Source organism: Lissotriton vulgaris, chromosome 5, assembly GCF_964263255.1.
Source record: "Lissotriton vulgaris chromosome 5, aLisVul1.2, whole genome shotgun sequence".
NCBI classification, from domain to species: Eukaryota; Metazoa; Chordata; class Amphibia; order Caudata; family Salamandridae; genus Lissotriton; species Lissotriton vulgaris.
Window position 1 is genome coordinate 1,294,128,109 of NC_141693.1, and position 24,382 is coordinate 1,294,152,490.

At 46.9% G+C, this 24,382-nt stretch overlaps 2 protein-coding genes across 2 annotated transcripts in view; one reads left to right on the top strand and one right to left on the bottom strand.

Moving 5' to 3' along the window:
* The window catches only part of LOC147712494 (uncharacterized), a 708,529-nt gene that overhangs the window by 60,508 nt on the left and 623,639 nt on the right, over nucleotides 1–24,382 (top strand). The window contains exon 2 of the mRNA XM_086919659.1: nucleotides 9,399–9,461. Coding sequence (XP_086775785.1) covers nucleotides 9,399–9,461 — 63 coding nt within the window. The remainder of the gene's footprint in view (nucleotides 1–9,398; nucleotides 9,462–24,382) is intronic.
* On the bottom strand, nucleotides 6,134–6,832 carry LOC147712495 (uncharacterized). The gene has a single exon (XM_086919276.1). The coding sequence runs from the start codon at nucleotides 6,830–6,832 to the stop codon at nucleotides 6,134–6,136; it is 699 nt and encodes a 232-aa protein (XP_086775402.1).

Genomic DNA, 24,382 nt, shown 5'->3' on the forward strand with positions numbered 1-24,382 from the left:
AGAAGTGGCAGATCGTGGCGTTAGTCTCTTTGGCTTAACGCCACACTTCACCACTTCTGAAACGCAGGGCTGCTTTATGTTTACAACAGTACGGTTCAGCCCTGCGTTTCCTCCAGCGCTGGTGCTAAATTTAGCAGCCCTGAGCCACCGCAGGCACTCTTGCACCATAGTGCAAGAGTGTTTGCGTTGAGGGGAAGATTGTTTATGTGCAGGAAGGGAGATCTTGCACATAAACAATCTTTAAATGCTGCTTTGTCACTTCTATGTGTGCTGCTTAATGCAGCAAACATAAAAGTTACAATTGTTTTTTTTAAAGATTGTTTATGTGCAGGAAGGGTAATTTTCCTGCACATAGACAATCAATGGCCTTTTGCTGTTTCTTGGTGTGCTGCACAAAAACAGCAAAAACAAGGAGAAATAAAGCATTTCTCCTCATTTCTCCTGTTTAAGACCAGGTTTTCCCTGGTCTTAATTTTGGCACTGCCTCCTATTTACGCTTCCCTTGTAAATAGCGTGCAGTGTCAAAATCAATGGGTGTTGCGGTACAATGTCCACTGCAACACCCATTGCCCTCCCCTTTCACGCTAAGTCCAGCGTGAAAGTGTGCCTTATTTACACAGCAGCATTAGCCACAAAAAGTGGCTTAACGCTGCCTTGTAAATAAGGTGAAGCACATATTAAGACAGGAACGTCACTAACAGTGACGTTCCTATGGTGACAGGAGCTTGTAAGCATGCCCCCACATGTGCTTCACAGTGACCACAAGATGTTTTCTGCCTCTGGTCACAGACGCTGCAACAGTCACACTTCAATCTTCCATTCACCGCTCTCTAAGCCATCAAGGGCTTACTAAGTTGGTGAGCTTGTAGTGAGCAATCTGTGTCAATTGTCTGCAGGCTACTAGAGTGCAGTGCAGCATCTCATAGAATCATAAATATTGGCAGCAGAGATGGCCCTTCTCCTCAGTCTGTCTTTTTCCTACTAATGGGTATTCCGAATGTCCTATTTGGTCTGAATTTCCTTTCTCCCCACAACAAAAGGCTTCTTTATTTCGGCACCTCTACTTCTAGCTGCTTTCCTCTCTCTAATTCATATAATTTTCTACATTACCTATGGCTCTACCTCAACACTTTGAATACTGCATCTCTCTGCCCCTTTCTGCAATTTCTTCTCTATATGTCTATACCTTCCTACTTTTCTATTTCTCAAACTCTTTTTCTCTGCATACATCTCTCGCTTGGTACCTCTTTTTAACTACTTCCCCTTCCTCTAGTTACTTTACGTCTCTCCCCAACTCGCATATCTTTCTACATGATCTCCATCTCTATACCCTTCTTCATCTCTTACTATAATGTTCTCTTTTTGTCTATATGCACCGCCTGTATCCTGCCCCCTCCAATTTCTTTTGCTCAACAGGCTCCTAGGTGACTGCTTAACTAGAGAAGTGCACACATATAAAGAGAAGAAAAGGGAAAAAGTATAGGAAGAGAAATTTGGAGGAAGTTATAGATGCAAATTCTCATAGAAGCACTTTGATTTTCACTGTTGCAGCAAGAACACCAGTAGTGAAGGGGGTTGTATTTGTGACTACATATACTTGGCAAATTATGCTGCAATTGCAAGTGCTATTTGCGTATGTCCTATTATATTTTTATTCAGTAGTCCACTAAACATATAGCAGGTCACCCGTAGCATGTTTTCTTATCATAGGCTGGTTAGAAACTGAATTCCACGTAAAATGTTGCTGCTACAAGTAAAAAAAATTCAGATACAAACTCAAATGAAATGGCTTTACCAATGCTTGTTTACACTTTTGTTTGTCGTTATTTGACTGGTGGAAACCAGGCAACTTGAGCTTTTGGCTGTTTTTTGCAAGGGAAGCATTTCTCAAGGTTTAATTTATATTCAATAGATTTTCATGACAAAGGTTTGAATGCCCTGAGTGGAGGCAATACATTTAAAGTAAGGGGTAGGTGGAACTTGCAGAGTTCCGCGAAGTTACATGATTTTATGAGATTCTGCAAAGTTCCGTGCTGTAAAATGAGTGCGAGCAGCAACATCCTGCGCACCAGAGGACGCTGCTTCTTTCTGCCGCCCAAGTACATTTTCTGCTCGAGATGCAGTTTTCTCAACGTGAACGGTGGTGACTTGAAGCAACAACCCAAGTTCAGAAATCTCGCTGGGATGTGTTCTAGCATCCACAAATCATGTTAGTGGATGCAAGTACTTGCTCGCCAACCAAATGCTGGTAGGCCGTCCATGAGTAAAAAACTCTGCCATGCAGCAGTTGTCAGAGTTTTTGCTGGAACTCCATGTTCCAACACGCAAAGTGTGCAAAACTCAATGAACTCCGCCTAGGGAGTGAAATTTTCGCCCACCCCTAATGTAAAGCTGTTCGAAATCAGGCACCTCAAATATATATATTACTAGGAGCCACACAAATCCTTACGTTGTTTCTGCCAGCTTTTAGACTCAATCCCTTTAACAGTTTACTAGTTTATAGTGGGGATATCTCGTGCCATTCGCTCTTTACACCAGGCTCACCCCTCTCCCAGTAAGACACTTACAAATGATTGATGTCCTCTGCGTAGCTTTATTATTATGCCAAATTCCATTTCAGTTGTGGGTAAAACTTCCCACATTTACCATTTATTAAATTCACACATAAATGCTGCGCCCATACATATGCGCCACAGTTTACCATATATATACACAAATTGGCATCTCTAGAGGAGTGTTGTACCAGCAGGACACAACACCACCCCCTTTCCAAGCCACCAGCTACTAGGGTAGAGCCAGAGAGTCCAGGACCACCAGCAGGACGGCCCCCTCTCCCGCCAGCCTAGAGCTGCCATAACTGCCTCCCCTGCTCCACGGTCAACCGTTTTCCGTCCAAAAGGAGTCCCTCCGCCTTTTCTCTTATCAGGGACTCCGCCACAGGGCAAGGAGCCCCACTGGCGCTCTTGCCCTCCCCCCATACTAACGCCCTGCCACTCTACCGGGGTGTAACATAATGGCCCCCAGGATTATTTGCACAAACACCTCCAAACCTACCCTGGTCAGGTGCACCCCCCCTGTCCGATACTCATCTGGGTTCAATGTCTGCAGCAAGGTATGTCTAATAACCAGTATCTGTGAACCCCTCAACAGCTTTTCTACCTCCCTATTCATTTATTTTACTGACGTGTTCATTGCTGCTGCCGGCACATCGTACCCCCACTCTCTCCGAGTGAGAACCTCTGACCAAATAATTGCTGTGTCCGGCAATGCCCTTCTGATCCAAGTAAGAAGAGAGAATAATGCCTCCTTGGCTTCTCGCCTGCCCCCTGGGACCATATTTTCAGCCCCGACATGAATAACCAGCACATCTGGAATAGGCAAACCTTCATTGAGCGCACTCCTCAAATGAGTTGAAACGTCCTCAGCCCACAGGCCCTCCAAACCTAACCAGTGGTGGACCATTCCCAGGGCCCTCTGCGTCTTGTCCACCCCAGATTCTCCAAACCAATTCCCCGCTCTGCATATGACCGAATCTCCACACCAGCATACTTGCATCCTCTGGCTTGCCACCCCTGCAAGCGAGACCAAAAACAAAATACAAAAGAGAGAAGTGGGTAAATACCAACCTGTTGAGGATACCACCCCACCTATACCAGCTGTGGTCGCACATAGCGCTCGAAACTTGCTGAATTCCACCTGCCCACTCTCTTGATTGCACCCGGTGATAGTCCCAATTCCGCTGCTGTAGTAGCTGCCCCAATACGGAACGAATGTGACGTAAAATGAGCTATGTCTTCTCCTAACAATTCCAGAGCCCGCTTGCATATTCGCGTGAACTGGAATTTCGTCAACGGTGTACCATCCTCATGCACCAACAGCCTATTGTCTTCACATCCTGGCCTCATCTGCATGAACCTTTCCATCAACATCACCGGGCAGTAGCCCGCCCCCTGACTTGCTCTCAGTTGCACCCATACTCCTTTTCCCAGTGGGTCTGTCTTCGACCGCCGAACCCTGACCTGCAGCAAGCCCGCTGCCATCACCACATCATCAACGGCGATCCCACCCTGTCTGTCCATCTTAGAGTTTGGCACTAGCTCTGATACCCTGAATGCCCCAAAGAAAGCTAATGAATATGCTAGCTGCAGCAATTGTACCTCATAATGCGACCAACAAACCTGTGGCAACGCCCCCAAGATATTCACCAACCTTTTGGAATCGATCGGTCTCCTGGTATCCTTTTCCCCTGGAACCAATCGTTCCCATCCCTTCATGGCCCTTCTAACTCTAAGGTCTTTAGTGAGATCCGTCACCCCTTTTATCCCTGCAAAGAAGGCTATTGCTGATAATTGTCTGCGTACCAGAGCCAGGGACCTTCCCTCATCTTTCTGGCTAACTATGAAACTGAGCACCCCTTGTGGTGTAAATTCTCCCACACCCTTTTTGCTCTGCAAAACAGCCCTGTAAACCTGCCAATCCCTCTCATACCTACTCTTAGTCTTGGGAGCAACCGACGCCGCTATGAGATCGGGAGCAATGGGGCACCAAGCTTCCACAGTCTTTCCGGGAAGGCTGTCATCTGAGCGTCTGCTTGCGGCCATCGCGCTCTGAATTCTGTCAACTTAAAACGAGACAGGGAATCAGCTACTGTGTTAACCACACCTGGCACATGCTTTGCAATGAAATGCACATTACGCCCCAGACACTCCCGCACCAGCACTTTCAGTAAACGGAGCACCCAAGGACATTTGGCACTTTGGTTGTTCACCTCCAAAACCACTGACATACTGTCAGACCAAAACACAATTTTTTTGTTTTCCAGAAAATTGCCCCATATCTGAAGAGCCACAATAATGGGGAATAACTCCAGAAATGTGATGTTGCTTACCAGCCCCCTCTCAAACCATTCTGCTGGCCAGTGCTGCATACACCACCTTGCTCCTAGCACCGCCCGAAACCAACACTACCTGCTGCATCCGTATAAAGTTCCAATTCTCTGTTGTCCTGCGCCGGTTGTTGCCATATTACCGAGCCATTGAAATCCGCCAAGAAATCCCTCCACGTGACCAAATCATCCTTCATCTCAGTTGTCAGCCTAGTGTGATGGTGCTTTTCCTTCAAACCTGACATTGCCCTGGCGATATTCCTGGAAAAAACCCTGCCCATAGGTATCACTCGGAGTGCAAAATTCAACTGACCCACTAACACCTGTAGCTGATGCAAAGTAACCTTGCGTGCCCTCAAGCTTTGGTCCAAGGACCCCTGAAATGCCTTAACTTTATCCTGAGGTAATCTGCACACTCCTTCAACCGTGTCTATCTCAATACCTAAGAACGTCAACTGGGTTGTTGGTCCTTCCGTTTTCTCCACCGCCAGAGGCACCCCCAAGGCCCCCGCCATTCGCTGAAAACCCACCAGAGCCTCCTGACAATCAGACGCGTCGGCCGGCCCCATAAACAGGAAATCATCCAAGTAATGCACCACCTCTCGCGCGCCCATCACCTCCCGCACTGTCCATTCCAAGAAGCAACTGAATGTTTCGAATATTGCACATGCAATGGAACAACCCATCGGCATACATAGATCCACAAAGAAATTGCCCTCAAAAGTGAATCCTAGCAACCTAGTGTCCTCCGGGTGGACCGGCAGAAGGCGAAAGGCCGCCTCAATGTCAGCCTTTGCCATCAGAGCCCCTCCCCCCAGCAGCTGTAATTTCTGAATAGCAGAGTCAAAGGTGGTGTAACGAACTGCACACAATTCTGGATCCAAACCCTCATTGACTGACCCACCTGCCGGACTTGACAAGTTGTGAATGAGACGGTATTTTCCAACTTCTTTTTTCGGAACTAGTCCTAGGGGAGAACAAACCAGGTCCGGCCTAGGCATTGTCTGAAAAGGACCGGCCACCCTCCCCAGGGCCAGCTCCTTGCTAATCTTTTACCACGTTACTTCTGGATTCCGTAGCACTGACCGTTGGTTGCGGGGAGGAAGTGCGGATGGGACTGCAGCCGAGGGAATGTGAAAACCGTACTTAAAACCTTCATACAAGAATTGTGCTTCTGACTCCCTCTCATACCTTGCTAGCAGATGGGTTAATACTGGGAGGTTTATGGGCGTGGGCAGGTTCCGAGCTTCACTGTGAGGGGCGGGGCTTTGGTTGCAAGGGAGCTGCAGGGGGAGGACGGGGCTCCTTAGGCTTTCCGCCCTTCTTGAAACACTTGATCTCTGGGTGGCCAAACATCCCACAGAAGGAACACATGTGCCTGAACTTACAAGCCGTCCCTCTATTACATTCATTCTTGTTGAATTGCCAGCATGCTTGTTTCTTTTCCCCGGCACCCTTGTCTCCTCGAAAGGAATGTGCAGGTTTGCTAGTTGGTACCGCTGAATAAAATTCCCCATGCCAAATATTAATCTCGCGCTGATCCCATGCTATGTCGGGTTTCACCGCCTTCATCTGCCTGAATTTCGTGTCATATTGCAACCATGCCGTTCCCTGAAATTCTGAAGCCGCCCCATGAATCAATGCCATGTAACTTATCAACTGTGCCGCCAATGCAGGGAACCGTTCCACCATAATTGCTGCATATATAGCAAACCCGGTCACCCAGTTCTTCAATGACCATTCCACCCAGACCTTCTTCTGTTTCATTTCCCCATCTTTACCCGATCTGGTTTTCCCCGGGACCACACCTGCATTAATCAGATCGAACACATCCACATACTCCCCCTTAAAGATCTTCTCCCTTGTATCTGCCGGCATGTGCCAAGTTATACTTGCCGACGGAGTCATTGCCAATGATGCTGAGTCATATAAAACTGGGCTATGCATAAGGGGAGCATGCGACGATGCCACCGGCGCAGCGGGTGGAGTTGGAGACACCGTAACTCTCCCCCTGCCCCCACTGACATTGCGTTGTTCACTGGGCCTTGAGCTGTGGTAGCCATCACCATTGGTGCTTGTACTACACCCCCAGACTGGACCCATACCTGAGCCACCCCACCATTTTGTGTCGCCACCACCGGGGCCTGAACTGTTTCCACTAGGGTCCGCGCTGCAGCAACGGGCACGGCCCCCCCACCATCCGGGGCCGCCCCCCTTGCCACCACCGCATTCTGTGCCGACCCCTCCCTAGGCGACAACCCACTTTCTGCTGCTTCAGCCGTCTCGCCTACGCTCGCCACCCGCATCGTGTCCTTGACCACCAGGGGCAGGCCCTCTGCCATCGCCTCACCTAGAACGGTCGTTCGCTGTCCTGAGACCCGCTTGGTCTTCTCTTGCTGAGCGTCCTTAAAGCGAATAGGCGTCCGCCGTGCCCGTTTTGCTAAAGTGGACTCCTGCTGCCCCCTCGCACCCCCATCTTGCGATAGGGTCCTCAGCGCCCAATCAATACCTCCTTTCTTTGCGACCTCCCACAATGCCGCCAACGAACGAAATTCCTCTGTTGATGCCGGGGCCTCCTTGCCCCCCCCGTGCCCGCTTGGGCGGCATTTTGCCTACTAAGAAAGAAAATACAATCATTAATGAGTCCCAACATGCCTGCCCCTTCCATCCGGTATTGCACTGGCGCGCCACCTACTACGCGCCCCCCCCCTGTCCCTTTGGACCCATGCCCCATACCCGCCTCTGATGTACAACAGCCCCACTCGCATTGCCTGCACGCCACCAATCCCTTCAAAGCCCTTTACATAATTTTGCTGCTGCAATTCTATGACTTAGGCTCGCAAAAAAGCGGGAATATTGCCACCCCCCAATCTATTTACAAAAACCCCTGTCTGTGAGTGGGCATTCCGACGCACCGAATGAAGATGCTGTTAAATGAGTAACGGTGCAATGTTCCCCGTGAAATGGCCAGACCACCTGTGTGTGCCTGACCGAAAGTCAATGCATCTGAATGAAGAAGCAGCTTCTGCGATCCAAATGCCAATTCCCTCAACCTGCATACCGTTTAAAATTCCCTTCCCCATGACGAATCCTCCCATGTGCTAAGCAATGTGAACTGCCGCCCTGTATATGCGGCGCCCTCAAGCTGCGCCCCTCCGTGCCTCCAGGACGCGTCTCCTAACCCTGAATAACTATCTCGGAGCCCCTAGCCCATCAATCACCTTGACGTCGAGCTCTGGCTCCCCCTCCCATGTCCTGCACATCTCTGCCGTAATACCCTGCAGCCAAAGATCTGCGCTCTGCTGTCCTACCAGGATCATTTCACTGTGCCATACTTAATCGGCATCGAACCCAAAGTGAAAAACCATTACCCGCCGCATATGCAAATGCGCTCCGTAAATCCCCCTACAATCATTCCCTTAAACATCGCGCCCCAGCACCATGCTGCGTTCATCTTTCCTTATTTATCTTTAATTATTGATGCTTCTGTGACAATGTCGCCGCATCTCTACCGGGGCTCGGACCGTGCTCTATTATGAACCCCAGGCCAACTCGCACCGCAGCACGCCACGCGGGTTGAAAGGGAACCGCCCCTCCCTCGGCCTGTCTGATATCCCTGCACACGCTCAGCCTGCGTTATCACCACTCGGTACCCCCACCATAAGGCTTAACAAGGGGGGTTTATTGCAACTCTACATGCGTTATTACTTTGCGCAACAAAAAAGGGAAAACAAAGAAAAACCTTCCTGAATAAACGTGCGCTATCACCGGGGCCCGAACCTGAGGCACGCAGCACCATCCACTACTGCTGGCTCCCCCATTACGCCTCGCTACGCAATGGCCTCTCACCTGTGTGTCAAAAAACAAAGGCCACCAGTCTCGACTCCGCCCCAACTCTTCTTGGCTGGCCTTCTTGCTACCCAGGCGAGAGACGAAAGTGGGCTACTTCCTGGGGTGCTGCTCTCCTTATCGCCTTGGGAGGAGGGTCCTCGGACGCCCACCAAGTGTCTCGCCTTACCGAGACCCTCCCCATGACGTCCAACCCCAGAACCGAAACTTTACCTACAGGGGTGGGCACGGAATGCCCACTAAAGGCCCCCCTCCCCTAGACGCGGGGGTGGCCTCTCAATACTTACCTTTATTACTTCACAGATCTTTATAGCCCTTCAAGGTATGATGTCAAGGTAAGTTGTCTATCAGTGTCCTCGTAGAATTATATCAGTTTCCTTATATGGTCCCACCAGAAATGTGGGCCTAAATCAATGTTGTTGTATTTTCTCAATTAAAATGCACACAAACATCAGGCTTATTGTATTATCCACACTAAAATGCATGCTTTTATGAATGTTCACTTATTGTCTGAAATTAAATGTGTGCATACATTAACATTTTCTTATTGTTCCAATTGAAATGCTTGCAACAAACTGAAAAGTTCTATTTTACATTTTCAGATATTCACACTTTTCTTCATTCTTGCTGTATATCCAAACTGTTTGTAATCACTCTGTTTCAGATCCAGAACATGGAGGATCACAATGGAGCCTCAAAGTGGAATTCAAGGAACCACTGGCGACTGGTAAGGTGCCCCACAAGGTTAACCTTTACATCTTGCCCAATTGAGGAGTAGCATGGGAGAAATAAGTATGCCATTTATAGCAGTGGCCACAAAATGACTGCTGGTTACTATCTGTGCGAGAGGTGCATCACGTATGAGCTCATTAGTTTTGATGGCAATGTGCATACACAAGATGAAGTGCTTATCAAGGTGAGGTCTCCTTTTAAGAGACTGTTTGGTGGCTCTCTAGGAAGACATAGATGTCCTTATAACAGCCGAATGCTGTTAAGTTGACCCACCACTTGTGCTAGTGGCTGGTTAATGGATCCACTACACTGGCCGATGGACACTTTATGGATCCTCCACATCAGCCACAGGACTACTTTTTAGAGTCACCATCTTTACTGGGCTGTTCATTGGATCAGTCGCATCTGTTGAGTTCTTCCAAGCAGGATTGTTTCTGTGGAGTCACTTTAACTTGAAGCTTGTCATGAGTCAACCACTTCAGTCTAGATTTCTTTCATGTGTTCACTACCTTTGTTAGGGTTTTTCTCAGGGAGTCACATTGTCTCCTAGTTTTGTCCCGAAATCACAGCCTTTGTTACTGTACTTTTACATGCGTTCACTCTTTCTGTTTGCAGTTATTCCATGTACTTACCACTTCTTGAAGGTCACTTGAAACTCACCACCACTGTTATTATTATTTTTTATAACACATTTGATGGATTTTATTTAACCCCTTAACTGCTTGGCCTTTTCCCCCAGTGCTGAGCCCTTTTTTGGATATTCGGGGTAGTTCGCAATTAGGCCTCTGGAACTTTTTGACCACATAAGGTATCCACTCCAAATTTGCGTACTTTTCTTCCAACATCATGCGGATTCTAAAGGTACCAAGGGTTTGTGGATTCCCCCGGAGGGCTCCCAGAAATAAGCCAAAATACAGCTAAATTTTAGCTAAAATTGGCAAAAAATGCTGCAAATGAAAGCATCCGAGATTTTCCCTGCAAATGGTATCAAAAAAGGGTTTGTGGGGCTAAAATGATAATTTTCCCAGCCTTTAGAAAATGACAGACTTTTGACAGAAAACCAAACATTTTTACACAGTTTTGGCATTTTTCCTATTTCTGCTATTCTTTGTGCTTTCAACCTCCTTCCAGTTAATGGTAGAAATGGGTATGAAAGCAATAATGGATCCTGTAAAGCTATACAAATTAGATAAGTAGAAAAAAATGCTAAATTCAGCAAGGGGTCATTTGTGTAAATCCATCAAGGTTTCTTTATAGAAATTAACAGTTAAATATTGGATCATTTTTAAATTCGTTGAAAAAAACATCCTTTTGTGTCAACGTTTTCACCTGTAAATTCTTCTAATTATGAGAGCTCTTTGAAAGCAATATACCGTTACAGCCAATGGACCTTACTGGTTGTGGGGATACATGAGGCACAGGGTCAGACTGATTTGCATATTGTCAGACTCCACACTGCAGGATCCGGCTGATGCACATAAAACTCCACCTCCCGATCTCACCAACACACTGGCCAAAAAACACAGTGGGTTCGAGCGATAGGGCGAGGGAAAAAACAGGAGACCAAGGAAGGGAAAGGAAGGGGGCTGCTGGGAAGGGATAGCTGAAAGACAAGAAGAAAAAACAGTGCACAGGTTAGAACTGTTACTTCAAACCCCTGTCTCTCTACCTCTTTTAGTACTTATTAAAAAGGGTTCACCTTTCTAGAATCAATGCTCTTTTCCTCCTCCCAGTATTCTGGTTGTGAATAACCTCCTCCCTGTATAAAGATGTGTTTGTCTGCACCGAATTTCCTAAGGATGGTAAACAACAATTAGTTCTAAATCACCCCTCCTTGATTGGACTGTATACACTGATGGTATTGAAACAGCACCTACCCCTCCTTGATTAGAATGTGTCTTTAAATAAACGTGTATCCTCCACCAAATAAGTGTAGTCAAAAAACCAACCAAAGTTATGCTCTTCCAAATAGTACATAAGTGTTGCCCATAAATGCGATGTTCTCTTTGAGGAATACGGCAAGACGTAGCCTCCTACTACTGTCCTCCGCTTCCTTCCAAATATCAACAATTGTCTTCAAAAATCCCTTTCTCCCAACACGGCAAGATGTAGGCCTTCCCACTATCTTCCGCTTGGATAAATAACTCAAAGACACTAGTGCCGTACTTCGTAGCGGCAGTGCGCAGAGGCTTTCCCCACTACACTCCGCTCTCCGGCGAGAACACTCACAATATAATTTCCAATGTCAGTCTTTTTAACAAACAGTTTTCCTTTTGCAGCATCACTGTTTCAATTCACTGCAGCGCGTTAAACATCACGCGCTGCGAGATCACTTACAGTACCAAAAGGCGCTTCTTCTTTCCGATCGCGCTTCCTCTGAGAATCAGCTCCCAGTCTCCCTTCCCGCTGACGAGTGGCAGGAACAACCAGCAGGTGCACAAACAAAGAGACGGGAAACTCCTTCCCCGCCTTCACTGGCAGATGAACGAAACCCTCTGCATTTTTGCGCGTTCCAAAAGCACTCGCGCTGGAGCCAGCAACATACACGAACAAAGCTTCTCTAAACACAGTCCCAAGAGAAGCCAGGAAACAAAAGTCTGGGTAGCCACAACGAGCACTGTAGGTCACAAAATTACTAACAGGAAGCAATGGGTCCACCTGACTTTTATAGGACCCCGCCCCCTGTATAGGCATTGTGGGATTTGTAGTTCCTAGACTTTCGGTAGGCGCCTTGTTAGATCCTGACAGTATGTCCCCTCCCCTAGCGCCTCCTAGGGCCAGGCTTAGCAGGAAATCTCCGATGGAAAGAGCGCACCGCCGCCGGAGCATGTACATCCGAACATGGCTCCCAGGAATCATCCTCTGCGGTATACCCTTTCCATGCAACCAGGTATTTAAGAACACCCCTGCTCCACTTTGAGTCCTTAATGCTCCTCATCTCGTATTCCATACCCCCATCACACAACACTGGAGGAGGGGCCGCCCTGCGTGAAGAAAGAGCAGGTTTCAACAACTGTACATGGAACACCGGGTGTATGCGTAAGGAACCAGGCAGTTTCAGCTTGTAAGTGACAGGGTTCACCTGCTTCACAATGGCATAGGGGCCGATAAACCTGGGGTGGAACACGCTGCGCAACTTGAACCTGATGTTCCTGGTAGACAGCCAGACCTTATCTCCCACCACATACTGACGACTCTCCATCCTGTGACGATCCTCCCACCTCTTGTACACTTCCTTGGCCTTGTTCAAATGTATCTGAACTCCCTTATGTACCTTCCTCAACATCAGTACCCTTTCCCTGACTGAGGGTTGGTCTTGGAGATCGAGTGGTATGTCAATCGGCAATGTTTTTGCATCAAATCCGAATGTAGCCTTGAAAGGCGACATCCCTGTTGAACTGTGCCAGGAGTTATTGTAAGCCAGCTCCGCCATCCACAACAGATCTACCCAGGATTCATGAGCTTCTTTAGAGAAACATCTCAAATATTTCTTTAAGGTCTGATTCAGTCGCTCTGTTTGCCCGTCTGTTTGTGGGTGGAAGCTGGTAGACAGATTGGACTCAATATTCAGGGCGCGACACCACATACGCCAGAACCTGGCAATGAACTGGGGTCCCCTGTCGGACACTATCACCCTGGGAATGCCATGCAATCGGACAACGTTACTAGCTAGAAGTTGCGCCGTCTGACTGGCATTCGGTAGATTTTTACAAGGGATGAAGTGTCCCATTTTAGTGAGACTGTCTACTACCACTAACACAGCTGAAAATCCCTTGTCCAACGGAAGGCCAGACACAAAATCCAAACTAATGTGTTGCCAGGGTTGATTGGGAGTAGGCATGGTTATAAGCTTCCCCGCTGTTTTAGAGTTTAGTCCCTTTGCCCTGGCACAGATATCACACCGAGCTACCCATGCCTTGACGTTCTTACCCAGACTAGGCCACCAAAAGTGTCTTTGAACTATTTCGAGGGTTTTACGAACACCAGGATGTCCCACCAGCTCTCCCTCATGCCCCCAAACAAACGCCTTTTTCTGCAACGGTAATGAAGGCAGAAATAATTTGTTCTGATAAAAAGGCAAACCATCTCTCACCTTCCTCTCTGCTATGCCATGAGCCCATGACATCCATCCTCCAGGATACTGATAGGTTCGTACCTCATCCAAAAACGTTTCAGCTCTGACTATACACAGAACTTTCCCTTCCGGAATGATGGCCTGTGTTTCTTCCACACTATCAGAGGGCATTGTCCGTCGTGATAGGGCATCAGCTTTTCTATTTTCAGACCCCGGACGAAAGGTAACCACAAAATTATATTCGGCAAAAAAAAGCATCCATCTCATTTGCCTTTGTGTTAAGTGTCTAGCAGATGACATGAATTGCAAATTCCTGTGGTCGGTATACACAGTGATGGTATGAAGGGCCCCCCATAGATATTGCCTCCACTCCTGAAAAGCCCTTTTTATCGACAGCAGTTCCTTCTCCGCTATCGTATAGTTGAGTTCAGCCGAACTCAACTTTTTTGACAGAAAGGCCACCGGGTGCAACTGCCCTGTACTCCCATCTCTCTGTGACAATACCGCCCCGATTGCTTCATCCGAAGCGTCTGCCTCAACAATAAAGGGATGTTCTAAATTGGGATGTGACAGCACAGGGGCTGTAGTGAATGAGTTTTTTAGTGTTTCAAAAGCCTCCCCGGCTTCCACCGTCCACTCAAAAGGCTTACCCTTCCTCAGAAGTTTGGTAATCGGTACCGCCGTCAACGAGAAATGCATAATAAATCTGCGATAGTAATTCGCGAAGCCCAGAAAACTCTGGACCTCTCTCACATTTCTCGGAACCGGCCAGTCTCGCACTGCTTCCACCTTCCGTTCCGACATTTGCAACCCCGATGGACTGATCATTACTCCCAAAAACTCTACACTATACACACCAAACTCACATTTGCTGAGCTTCACAAAAAGGCTATGTTCTTGCAGCTTGGCCAGCACTTTGCAAACATGTTCCACATGACCATTTTCCTCCATCGAGTACACCAGAATGTCGTCTATGTACACGACTACAAACAAGTCAATGAACTCCTTTAGCACGTCATTAATCAAGAACTGAAAAGCCGCGGGGGCATTACAAAGCCCAAACGGCATGACTAGATACTCGTATAGTCCATACCGCGTCTTGAAAGCCGTCTTCCACTCGTCCCCCTCTCTAACCCTGACCAGGTGATAAGCCCCCCGCAAGTCCAAGCGAGTATAGATTACAGCTTCTCTCACCTGATCGATCAACACGGTGATTAGGGGGAGAGGATAACGGTTTCGGATGGTATTTTTATTCAAGACGCGGTAGTCCACACATGCCCTCAGATCCCCATTAGCTTTCGCTATAAAGAAAAGGGGAGAGGCTGCGGGGGAACGAGAAGGTCTTATAAATCCAATGCTCTCATAGTGTGTAATGTACTCCCGTAAATGAGCTGTTTCAGGTACGGACAACGCATACACACGACATGTAGGAATCACTGCCCCGTCAATTAAATCAATCCTACAGTCATAGGCCCTATGAGGCGGTAGCTTCTCGGCTCTGCTTTCACTAAAGACCTCCTGATAGCTTTCATATTGTTTCGGAAGCACTACCTCCTTCTCTGCCGCTGTAGCCACCCTGAATTGCAAGGCTAACACTGCCCCTGGAGAAGATACATAAGGCACCAAATGTTCCTTGCACATTCCAGAAGAGAACAGCACTGTACGGGATTTCCAGTCAATGGAAGGATTATGGTATGTGAACCATGGCATTCCCAGTATTATTTCATATTGTGGAGCGTCTATGATGTTCAATTCCACTTTCTCCACGTGTCTCCCTTCGGATACCTCTATAGACAACTCCACCTCTGCTGTCTTCTCGGTTATGAGACCCGATTTAATGGGCTGCCCATCGACCGCTAATACCTCCTCAGGATTACCTCGGGGTACCCTAGGCAGCAACAGTCGGTTCACCAATCCATTGTCAATGAAATTCCCTGTCGCCCCGGAGTCCAACATCACCATCACAGAATGGGATTTTTGTTCGCACTCCAAGGACATCTCCAACACCAAATGGGACTCAGTTTCCCCTATACCAGAGGAAGCCAAGGAGGTAAGTTTCCAATCGGGAACCTCTTCCGCCCTAGGCAATGATGATTGTACTTCTTCCTTCTCCGCCTTGCCGTGCTAGACGCTGCTACCCTTTGATTCTTATTCCAAGTATTAGAGGTCTTGGGTTTTGAAGGGCATTCTCGTACATAGTGTCCCTTTTTTCCACAATACATACAGAGCCCCTGTACTCTTCTACTTTCTCTCTCGGTTTTCGATAAAGGGGGCCTAATCGCTCCGATTTCCATTGGCTCCACCCCTGCCTCTGCAGAACCCGTAGCTCTAGAGGGGAACCCTACATTACGGGCATAGCCCCTGTCCCACTTCCTTCTATCTCCACTCCTCTCAGTCAAACGACCATCCAACCGCAACACCAGATTCACCATATCAATACAAGTGGTTGGCTGTGGGTCTATGTGCGCCACGGCATCCTTCAGTTCATCTCTTAAACCCTGATAGAACAGGGACATTCTTTTACCCTCTGGCCATTCTGTTTCAGCTACTAAGCGATTGAAAGTAGTCAAATACGTTATTAAATCACTTCTCCCCTGACGTAATGACAACAGCTCTTTGTCCGCACTGAAATTGGTGGCCCTTCTGTCAAAAACCTTCTCAAATTCCTCCCTGAACATATTCCAGTTGGACAGCATGGCATCGTCGTTTTTGACTAAGGGCACCGCCCAATTGGCAGCATCCCCCACCAAATAGGACAGGGCAAACGCCACCCTAGAGTGATTAGTCGGAAAAGACGCCGGCTTGCATGAGAAATGTAGCATAATCTGTGTCATAAAGGCCTGTGTTTTGCGTGGATCCCCTCCATATCGTTCAGGAGTAGCTAAAGGAATGGGGGGAGGAACCGTAACTTGAATCTGTTGTGCCCCCGAAGAAAAAGGGTTTTTTGACAATTGCTCAACCCTATCCTTCAGAGCCACAGCTTCCGCCTTGGACGCCACTAATTCTTGCTGAACTAAAACCAGAGCCCTCAACACATCATCCAAGGTGGCCATATGTACCCCAGCCGGACCAGGCAGTATGCAATTCGTGGGTTAGTAATTCTGTCAGACTCCACACTGCAGGATCCGGCTGATGCACATAAAACTCCACCTCCCGATCTCACCAACACACTGGCCAAAAAACACAGTGGGTTCGAGCGATAGGGCGAGGGAAAAAACAGGAGACCAAGGAAGGGAAAGGAAGGGGGCTGCTGGGAAGGGATAGCTGAAAGACAAGAAGAAAAAACAGTGCACAGGTTAGAACTGTTACTTCAAACCCCTGTCTCTCTACCTCTTTTAGTACTTATTAAAAAGGGTTCACCTTTCTAGAATCAATGCTCTTTTCCTCCTCCCAGTATTCTGGTTGTGAATAACCTCCTCCCTGTATAAAGATGTGTTTGTCTGCACCGAATTTCCTAAGGATGGTAAACAACAATTAGTTCTAAATCACCCCTCCTTGATTGGACTGTATACACTGATGGTATTGAAACAGCACCTACCCCTCCTTGATTAGAATGTGTCTTTAAATAAACGTGTATCCTCCACCAAATAAGTGTAGTCAAAAAAACAACCAAAGTTATGCTCTTCCAAATAGTACATAAGTGTTGCCCATAAATGCGATGTTCTCTTTGAGGAATACGGCAAGACGTAGCCTCCTACTACTGTCCTCCGCTTCCTTCCAAATATCAACAATTGTCTTCAAAAATCCCTTTCTCCCAACACGGCAAGATGTAGGCCTTCCCACTATCTTCCGCTTGGATAAATAACTCAAAGACACTAGTGCCGTACTTCGTAGCGGCAGTGCGCAGAGGCTTTCCCCACTACACTCCGCTCTCCGGCGAGAACACTCACAATATAATTTCCAATGTCAGTCTTTTTAACAAACAGTTTTCCTTTTGCAGCATCACTGTTTCAATTCACTGCAGCGCGTTAAACATCACGCGCTGCGAGATCACTTACAGTACCAAAAGGCGCTTCTTCTTTCCGATCGCGCTTCCTCTGAGAATCAGCTCCCAGTCTCCCTTCCCGCTGACGAGTGGCAGGAACAACCAGCAGGTGCACAAACAAAGAGACGGGAAACTCCTTCCCCGCCTTCACTGGCAGATGAACGAAACCCTCTGCATTTTTGCGCGTTCCAAAAGCACTCGCGCTGGAGCCAGCAACATACACGAACAAAGCTTCTCTAAACACAGTCCCAAGAGAAGCCAGGAAACAAAAGTCTGGGTAGCCACAACGAGCACTGTAGGTCACAAAATTACTAACAGGAAGCAATGGGTCCACCTGACTTTTATAGGACCCCGCCCCCTGTATAGGCATTGTGGGATTTGTAGTTCCTAGACTTTCGGTAGGCGCCTTGTTAGATCCTGACACATATAGCCATGTCTGAACTGGGGTGGCAGAGTGGGCTAAAGAATGGTGATGGATTAAACCCAGATCTTTTGACTGGGTGTGTGTGTTTGATTGATTCAGATGCTCCGTCCATCACCACCCCCTTTTGTACCACTTTTGGCTGCCATAAGTGTGGCAGGGTATGCTCAGACGTGAGTCCCTTGCTCACTTTGCCACTGGATTCAAGCAAGCCGGGCTGAAGACGGCTGGAATGCCAGAAACCGGTCCTCGGAAGCTTGTTTCCGGTCCAGGGAAGACATGGCTTTACAGTTCGGGCTGGACTGTTCCCATGAGGCACAGGGTCAGACTGTTTTGCATATAGCCATGTCTGAACTGGGGTGGCAGAGTGGGATAAAGAACGGTGATGGATTAAACCCAGATCTTTTGACTCGGTGTGAGTGTTTGATTGATTCAGATGCTCCGTCCTTCACCACCCCCTTTTGTACCGCTTTTGGCCGCCATAAGTGTGGCAGGGTATGCTCAGACATGAGTCCCTTGTTTACTTTGCCACTGGATTCAAGCAAGCCAGGCTGAAGACGGCTGGAATGCCAGAAACCGGTCCTCGGAAGCTTGTTTCCGGTCCAGGGAAGAAATGGCTTGGCAGTTCGGGCTGGACTGTTCCCATGAGGCACAGGGTCAGACTGATTTGCATATAGCCATGTCTGAACTGGGGTGGCAGAGTGGGTTAAAGAACGGTGATGGGTTAAACCCAAACCTTTTGACTGGGTGTGAGTGTTTGATTGATTCAGATGCTCCGTCCATCACCACACCCTTTTGTACCGCTTTTGGCCACCATAAGTGTGGCAGGGTATGCTCAGACATGAGTCCCTTGCTCACTTTGCCACTGGATTCAAGCAAGCCGGGCTGAAGACGGCTGGAATGCCAGAAACCGGACCTCAGAAGCTTGTTTCCGGTCCAGGGAAGACATGGCTTAGCAGTTCGGGCTGGACTGTTCCCATGAGGCACAGGGTCAGACTGATTGCATATAGCCATGTCTGAACTGGGGTGGCAGAGTGGGCTAAAGAACGGTGATGGATTAAACCCAGATCTTTTGACTGGGTGTGAGTGTTTGATTGATTCAGATGCTCCATCCATCACCACCCCCTTTTGTACCGCTTGTGGGGATATATAGGACTTGTGGGTTCAATAAGAACCCGACGCACCCATAGCCAAAAACTGAGCAGCGTCTTGCAATTATTATGTACCGGGTATATACCAATTATTCTGAGGAAACGTATACATGGAAAATTCATTATGAAAGACTCCTATGTAGTTCTAAAATGGGAACAAAATATAGAGTTTAGAAACAGTAGATATTTGCGCATTTCCAAAATTGGGAATACTCATTGTAGCATGAGAATTATCGGCCATTTTTCAAAATTACTTCTTTTTTACACATTGTCTTTCATTTGGAAGGCAGAAATGCATTGGAAGTCAATAGGTAATAACAGTTGCTTTACAAATCTGAATTACCCTAAGTCTCCTGATAAAAATGGTACCTCACTTGTGTGGATAGGCATAGTGCTAGCGACAGGAAACGCCTCAAAACGCAACGTGAACACACCACATTTTCACAATGAAAAATTACCCTTATTTTGCTAAGTGCCTAGCTGTAGTTTTTTAACCCTAGCTCTGACGGCACCTAGGGAAACCTAGCAAACCTATACATTTTTGAAAACTAGACACCCAGGGAATCCAGGATGGGGTGACTTGACTAGCTCTCCCCAGGTTCTGTTCTCCAGAATCCCTTGCAAACCTAACAAATTGTCAAAAAAACACATTTTCCTCACAGTTCTGGAACCTAAGTGGATCCACAAATGTCCACCCACCCCGTGTTCCTCAAACTCTTCCGAGAAAAATGGTACCTAACTTGTGTGGGTAGACATAATGCACGCGACACACACATATATAATACATATTATCTCTGCATATATTTATATATATGTATCGATATACATATATATATGTATATAGATACATATATGTATCAATCACTCTGTAGACTTATGTATATATATGTACCAATATACACATATATATGTATATAGGTACACATAGATACTGTAGCGTGGGGGTGGGGGTGTCCTCGATATTACTAGCAGCTTGCTCAAGAATAGGCTGGACACTCTGTCTGCGTAGAGAAGGTTTTATTCTTATAAAGGTCTTTCTGGTGCGTAAGGTTAAACGTTCACGGGCAAACTCTGCACGGTCCGTCTTGACTTCCATTGTGGGTAGGTGTGGGACAGCTTTACCTCTTCAGGTGGCGACGTCCTGGGACGCTTAGGTAAGGTCAGCTCCGGAAAAGAAAAGGCAACAGAGAGGGAAGCCGGTCAGAACAAGGCTCTGATACGTTTTTGCACCGGGGAACCAAGTGGTTGTGAGGGGTCACCTGTGCAGTCTTTAAACTCTAGTGCTCAGTGATTCTACAGGGAGTGAGGAACGGAAGGTAGGAAAAGTAGGGAGGGGGAGGTCGGAGAAGTGAGACGGTAAAATGGGAGGAGAGCTACACACCCTGTCACTCGCTGTGCCCCTTACGCCCAACCCAAGCCGCCCAACGCCGCCGTACCTTGTCTAGCCACACTCCTCCCTCGGGAGTGTGGCACGGCGGTTCACCGGGTCGTTGGCCTCCTGGCGCTCCGCTTCCGTCTTCGGCAGGTCCACTTCCGTCTCCTTGCACACCGTCAGTCTCGCGCTTCACCTCCTCGTCCTCGCTTCCTTCTTCCGGGGTGTCGACACACCCCCAATACAGGGCTTCCGCGCCTTTGTCCACACAGGTACCGCTGACGTCATGCGAGGGCGTGGCCTCCTTCGCTTGGGGATTCCAGTTAAAGGCGCCGTCTCTTTCTTCTTCCTCGTCGTTTGTAAGCAGGGGACGGGTGTCCCAGGTCGACTGGAGGGAAGGAGGGGAATCAGAGTCAGGTTTCCACCAGTCCATCGGGGTTTCCGCACCCACCCCGTTACAGATACATATATCAACTACAGAGAGAAAGGAACTCTCTCTCTCTCTCTCTCTCTCTATTACCTACTGGCGGTCGCCAGTAGGTAGTTATAGTTAGGACCTAGCTACCATAGGAAATCCGCAACATTCTATTGGGAATAACTTTGGCGCCGGTTGAGGAATTTGCGTGTAATTTTCCAAAATTTAGGCCAGCTCCGCTCCGCTCCTTCCTTGAAAGTTTTGGGGGGATTCGTGAAGTGGGGGCTGAGAAAAAAGGGAGGTCCCAAAATGTGTTTTCCCCATGTTAATTTCCATAGGACGAATTGACAAGGCTACAGCCTGAACCGCTGAACGGAATTACGCCAAACGTTGCAAAATTGTAGGGACTGGAACGCAGATGTGCCTTTGCTATATTTGGTGAAATTTGCTCCAGTGGTTTTTTTGAAAATTAACTTCAAACACACATATATATCTATAGGCGTGCTCCGAGCGCTCACCGGTACGCGTACCGGGGAGCGCACCCGGTGCGCTACGGGAGTGCGCGAGCGGAAAGGTCATTGGCTGTCGACATTCTAAACAGACCGGAGAGTCCGCCATCTTGTGTCTCGGTAGAATCGAGACACAAGAGGTGAAAATAAAAATGGGGCAATGATTAAAAGGGGGCAGGGTACACACCCCCCTGTCCCCCTAGGTTTTCTGAGGGGGGCCTAGAAGGACCCTGAAGGGCAAAAAACTTTTTTTTTTTTGCAATTTTCGCGGGGTAAGCGCTGGGTGCGTTCCCATGTACACTCACCGGTACGCGCACCCAGAGCGCACCACACACTCCTTCACAATATATAAAGAATATAGCTCTTTTTGGCGAATTGGAGGTGGTTCTAAATGGAGCTGTTTTTTTTCTTCTTTTTTAGTTTTATTTATTTTTTTACTTTTTCCGAACGTTTTTACATTTTTTTGTTTTTTTTTCAAACAAAAAAAAACTAGGGAATGCCAAACTGCTTAACAGGAGCAAAAAAAAGGGGAAAAATTAGGGCTGGGGAGGGCAGCGGTGTTCTTCTCTTTTTCGAACAATTAGTAGGATACTCTGCTCTCCATAACAAAGCAATTTGTCACACTGCTTACACCTAGTGGTAATGTTAGTAAAACAGGCTGAATGTTTGGTATCAGCTCGACTGCTCTTCCTCTCCCCGATGATGTTGCTCCTCCGTTGGAAGTCGAGGCACCATCTCTTGGAGCATTCTGTGCCAGGTCCCTGACACTCCCCCGGGCATAGTTCTGGGGGTGCCTCCTTTGCACATGCCTTATCATGGTAGAGTTACCAAAGCTGTATTTTTTTCTCGGGTCACCATGAGACAGAATAGTGTGGCAGATCTTACATTCCACCTTAGGAGCATTTACCTTCTTCTCCCCTTCTGGAATGGTAAAAACCGTCCAAATGAAGTGCTGCTTCACTTTTGGCTGAGGAGGTTGCTCCTGGAGAAACTCATCAGAGTCATCACTGCTGCTTGGTGGTCTTGCAGCCATGTTTTGTAAAGAATTGAAGAGAAGAAGGGAATAGGTCTTGCTCTCTCCAAAGTGAAAGAGGTAGTGAAGGAAATGGGTGGGATTTTCATTAGTTGTATAAAAAACTGTTAACAACCAATGAAAAGTGTTATTTTAAGGTTACATGACTTGGCGCGCTAACCCTACGCGCTCCGGAGCGCTTCCGGGGGCGCTTACGCGGCACGTACGTAGCCGCTTCCGGGGGCGCTTACGCGGTGCGCCTGAATGACGTTTTGTTAGATTTTAGGAAATGCGTGTAAAGGTGAAATACGGTTATTAATAATGAAAATTAGTACTTTTATGAGTATGCCACTGAATGTCTTGCATTATTATTTACTTTAAATACATAATTATATATTTTTTCGCACGCGGGAATACTGCTCTCGCTACGTGTACTGGTGCGTTTACGGGTGCGCGAACCCTTAGCTCTCCGAGGTAAAATGGTAAAAAAAAAAACAAGAAAAATACATTGAAAATTTTATTTTAGAAAAAAATAATAAATAATAATTTTATAAAAAATATTATAATGAATAGTTATAAAAAACAACTATTAAAAAAATTAATAATTCACTTTAAAAATCGTAGGTTACAAACTCGTTATAGTAAGGAATTAGCTTTTAAAAAACCATTGAAATTCACTGAAAAAACCATAGGTTTAACACTCGTTATAGTTAGGAATTAGCTTTTAAAAAACCTTTGAAATTCACTGAAAAAACCATAGGTTTAACACTCGTTATAGTTAGAAATTATCATTTTAAAAACCTTTGAAATTCACTGAAAAAAACATAGGTTTAACACCAGTTATAGTTAGCTGGACATTTTACTCATACAAAACCATTGTATAGTTAGTTGGACTCGCTATAACTCGCGCGCCCGCAATCCACTGCTGATAATGTCACATATTACATCATTCATGACATGGTCAGTGACATCACTGATGACATCACTGATGACATCTCAAATGACATCACTGATGACATCACTGATGGCATCTCAAATGACATCACTGATGACATCATTCATGTGATAATACGGTGCACCTCCTCACACTCTAATCTAACCTTTGATATATCCAGTGTTAAATACAGACTACCATTCCAGAAACCATTGACACATCAATTCCAGTAACTACATACGCACTCACTGATTCCTAAGTCTACACACACATCCACTCATTCACCCATACAATCACTAATACATACAGTCACTCATCAATACAACACTATCATATGCCCTCATACACCTATAGAGATACTCACACACTGCCACTCATCCATGGAGTTACTCTCATACCTAGTCAGTCATGCAAAGAATCAATCACACTGCCATTTCCTCATCTATACAGTTATACACACGTAACCTTACTTATTCAAACATATACTAACACATACTTACTCTCTTTTACAATCACTGATACAAGTACACATTGATCCATACAGTCACTTACGCAATCACAGGCTCTCATGTATAGTCATTGATATATGCCAACTCTCACACGCACTGTGTTTTATATATGTACTTACTTGGACATGTAGCACTGAGATATCCATTCACTCACCAACACACCCATGCACACAGTCAACCGCCCATACAGCTGTTTCCACATGCACTCTTGAACCCATACACCAAGTGAATCAACTGCTCACACATCTATGCACAGAGTCGCACACCTCCCCCCCACCCCCACACACACTCATCCTCACATACAAATACTTGGGCAACCAAGCAATAACCCATATAGCCTCTCATATAGCTACTAATCAACACATGAAGCAGCTTACACAACAACAGACATAATGATGCACACATTCAGACAGTTTAGGCACTAACCCATACATTCAGTAAGACACATTTAATCACTCATACAGTCAGTCACGCACCTACTAAATCCTTCATCCGCACACTCATACATACACTCATTCTTCAATATGTAAAAC

What these genes read in the sequence shown, in the direction of transcription:
- LOC147712495 (XM_086919276.1), bottom strand. Translation starts at nt 6,832, where the DNA reads ATGCATAGCCCAGTTTTATATGACTCAGCATCATTGGCAATGACTCCG.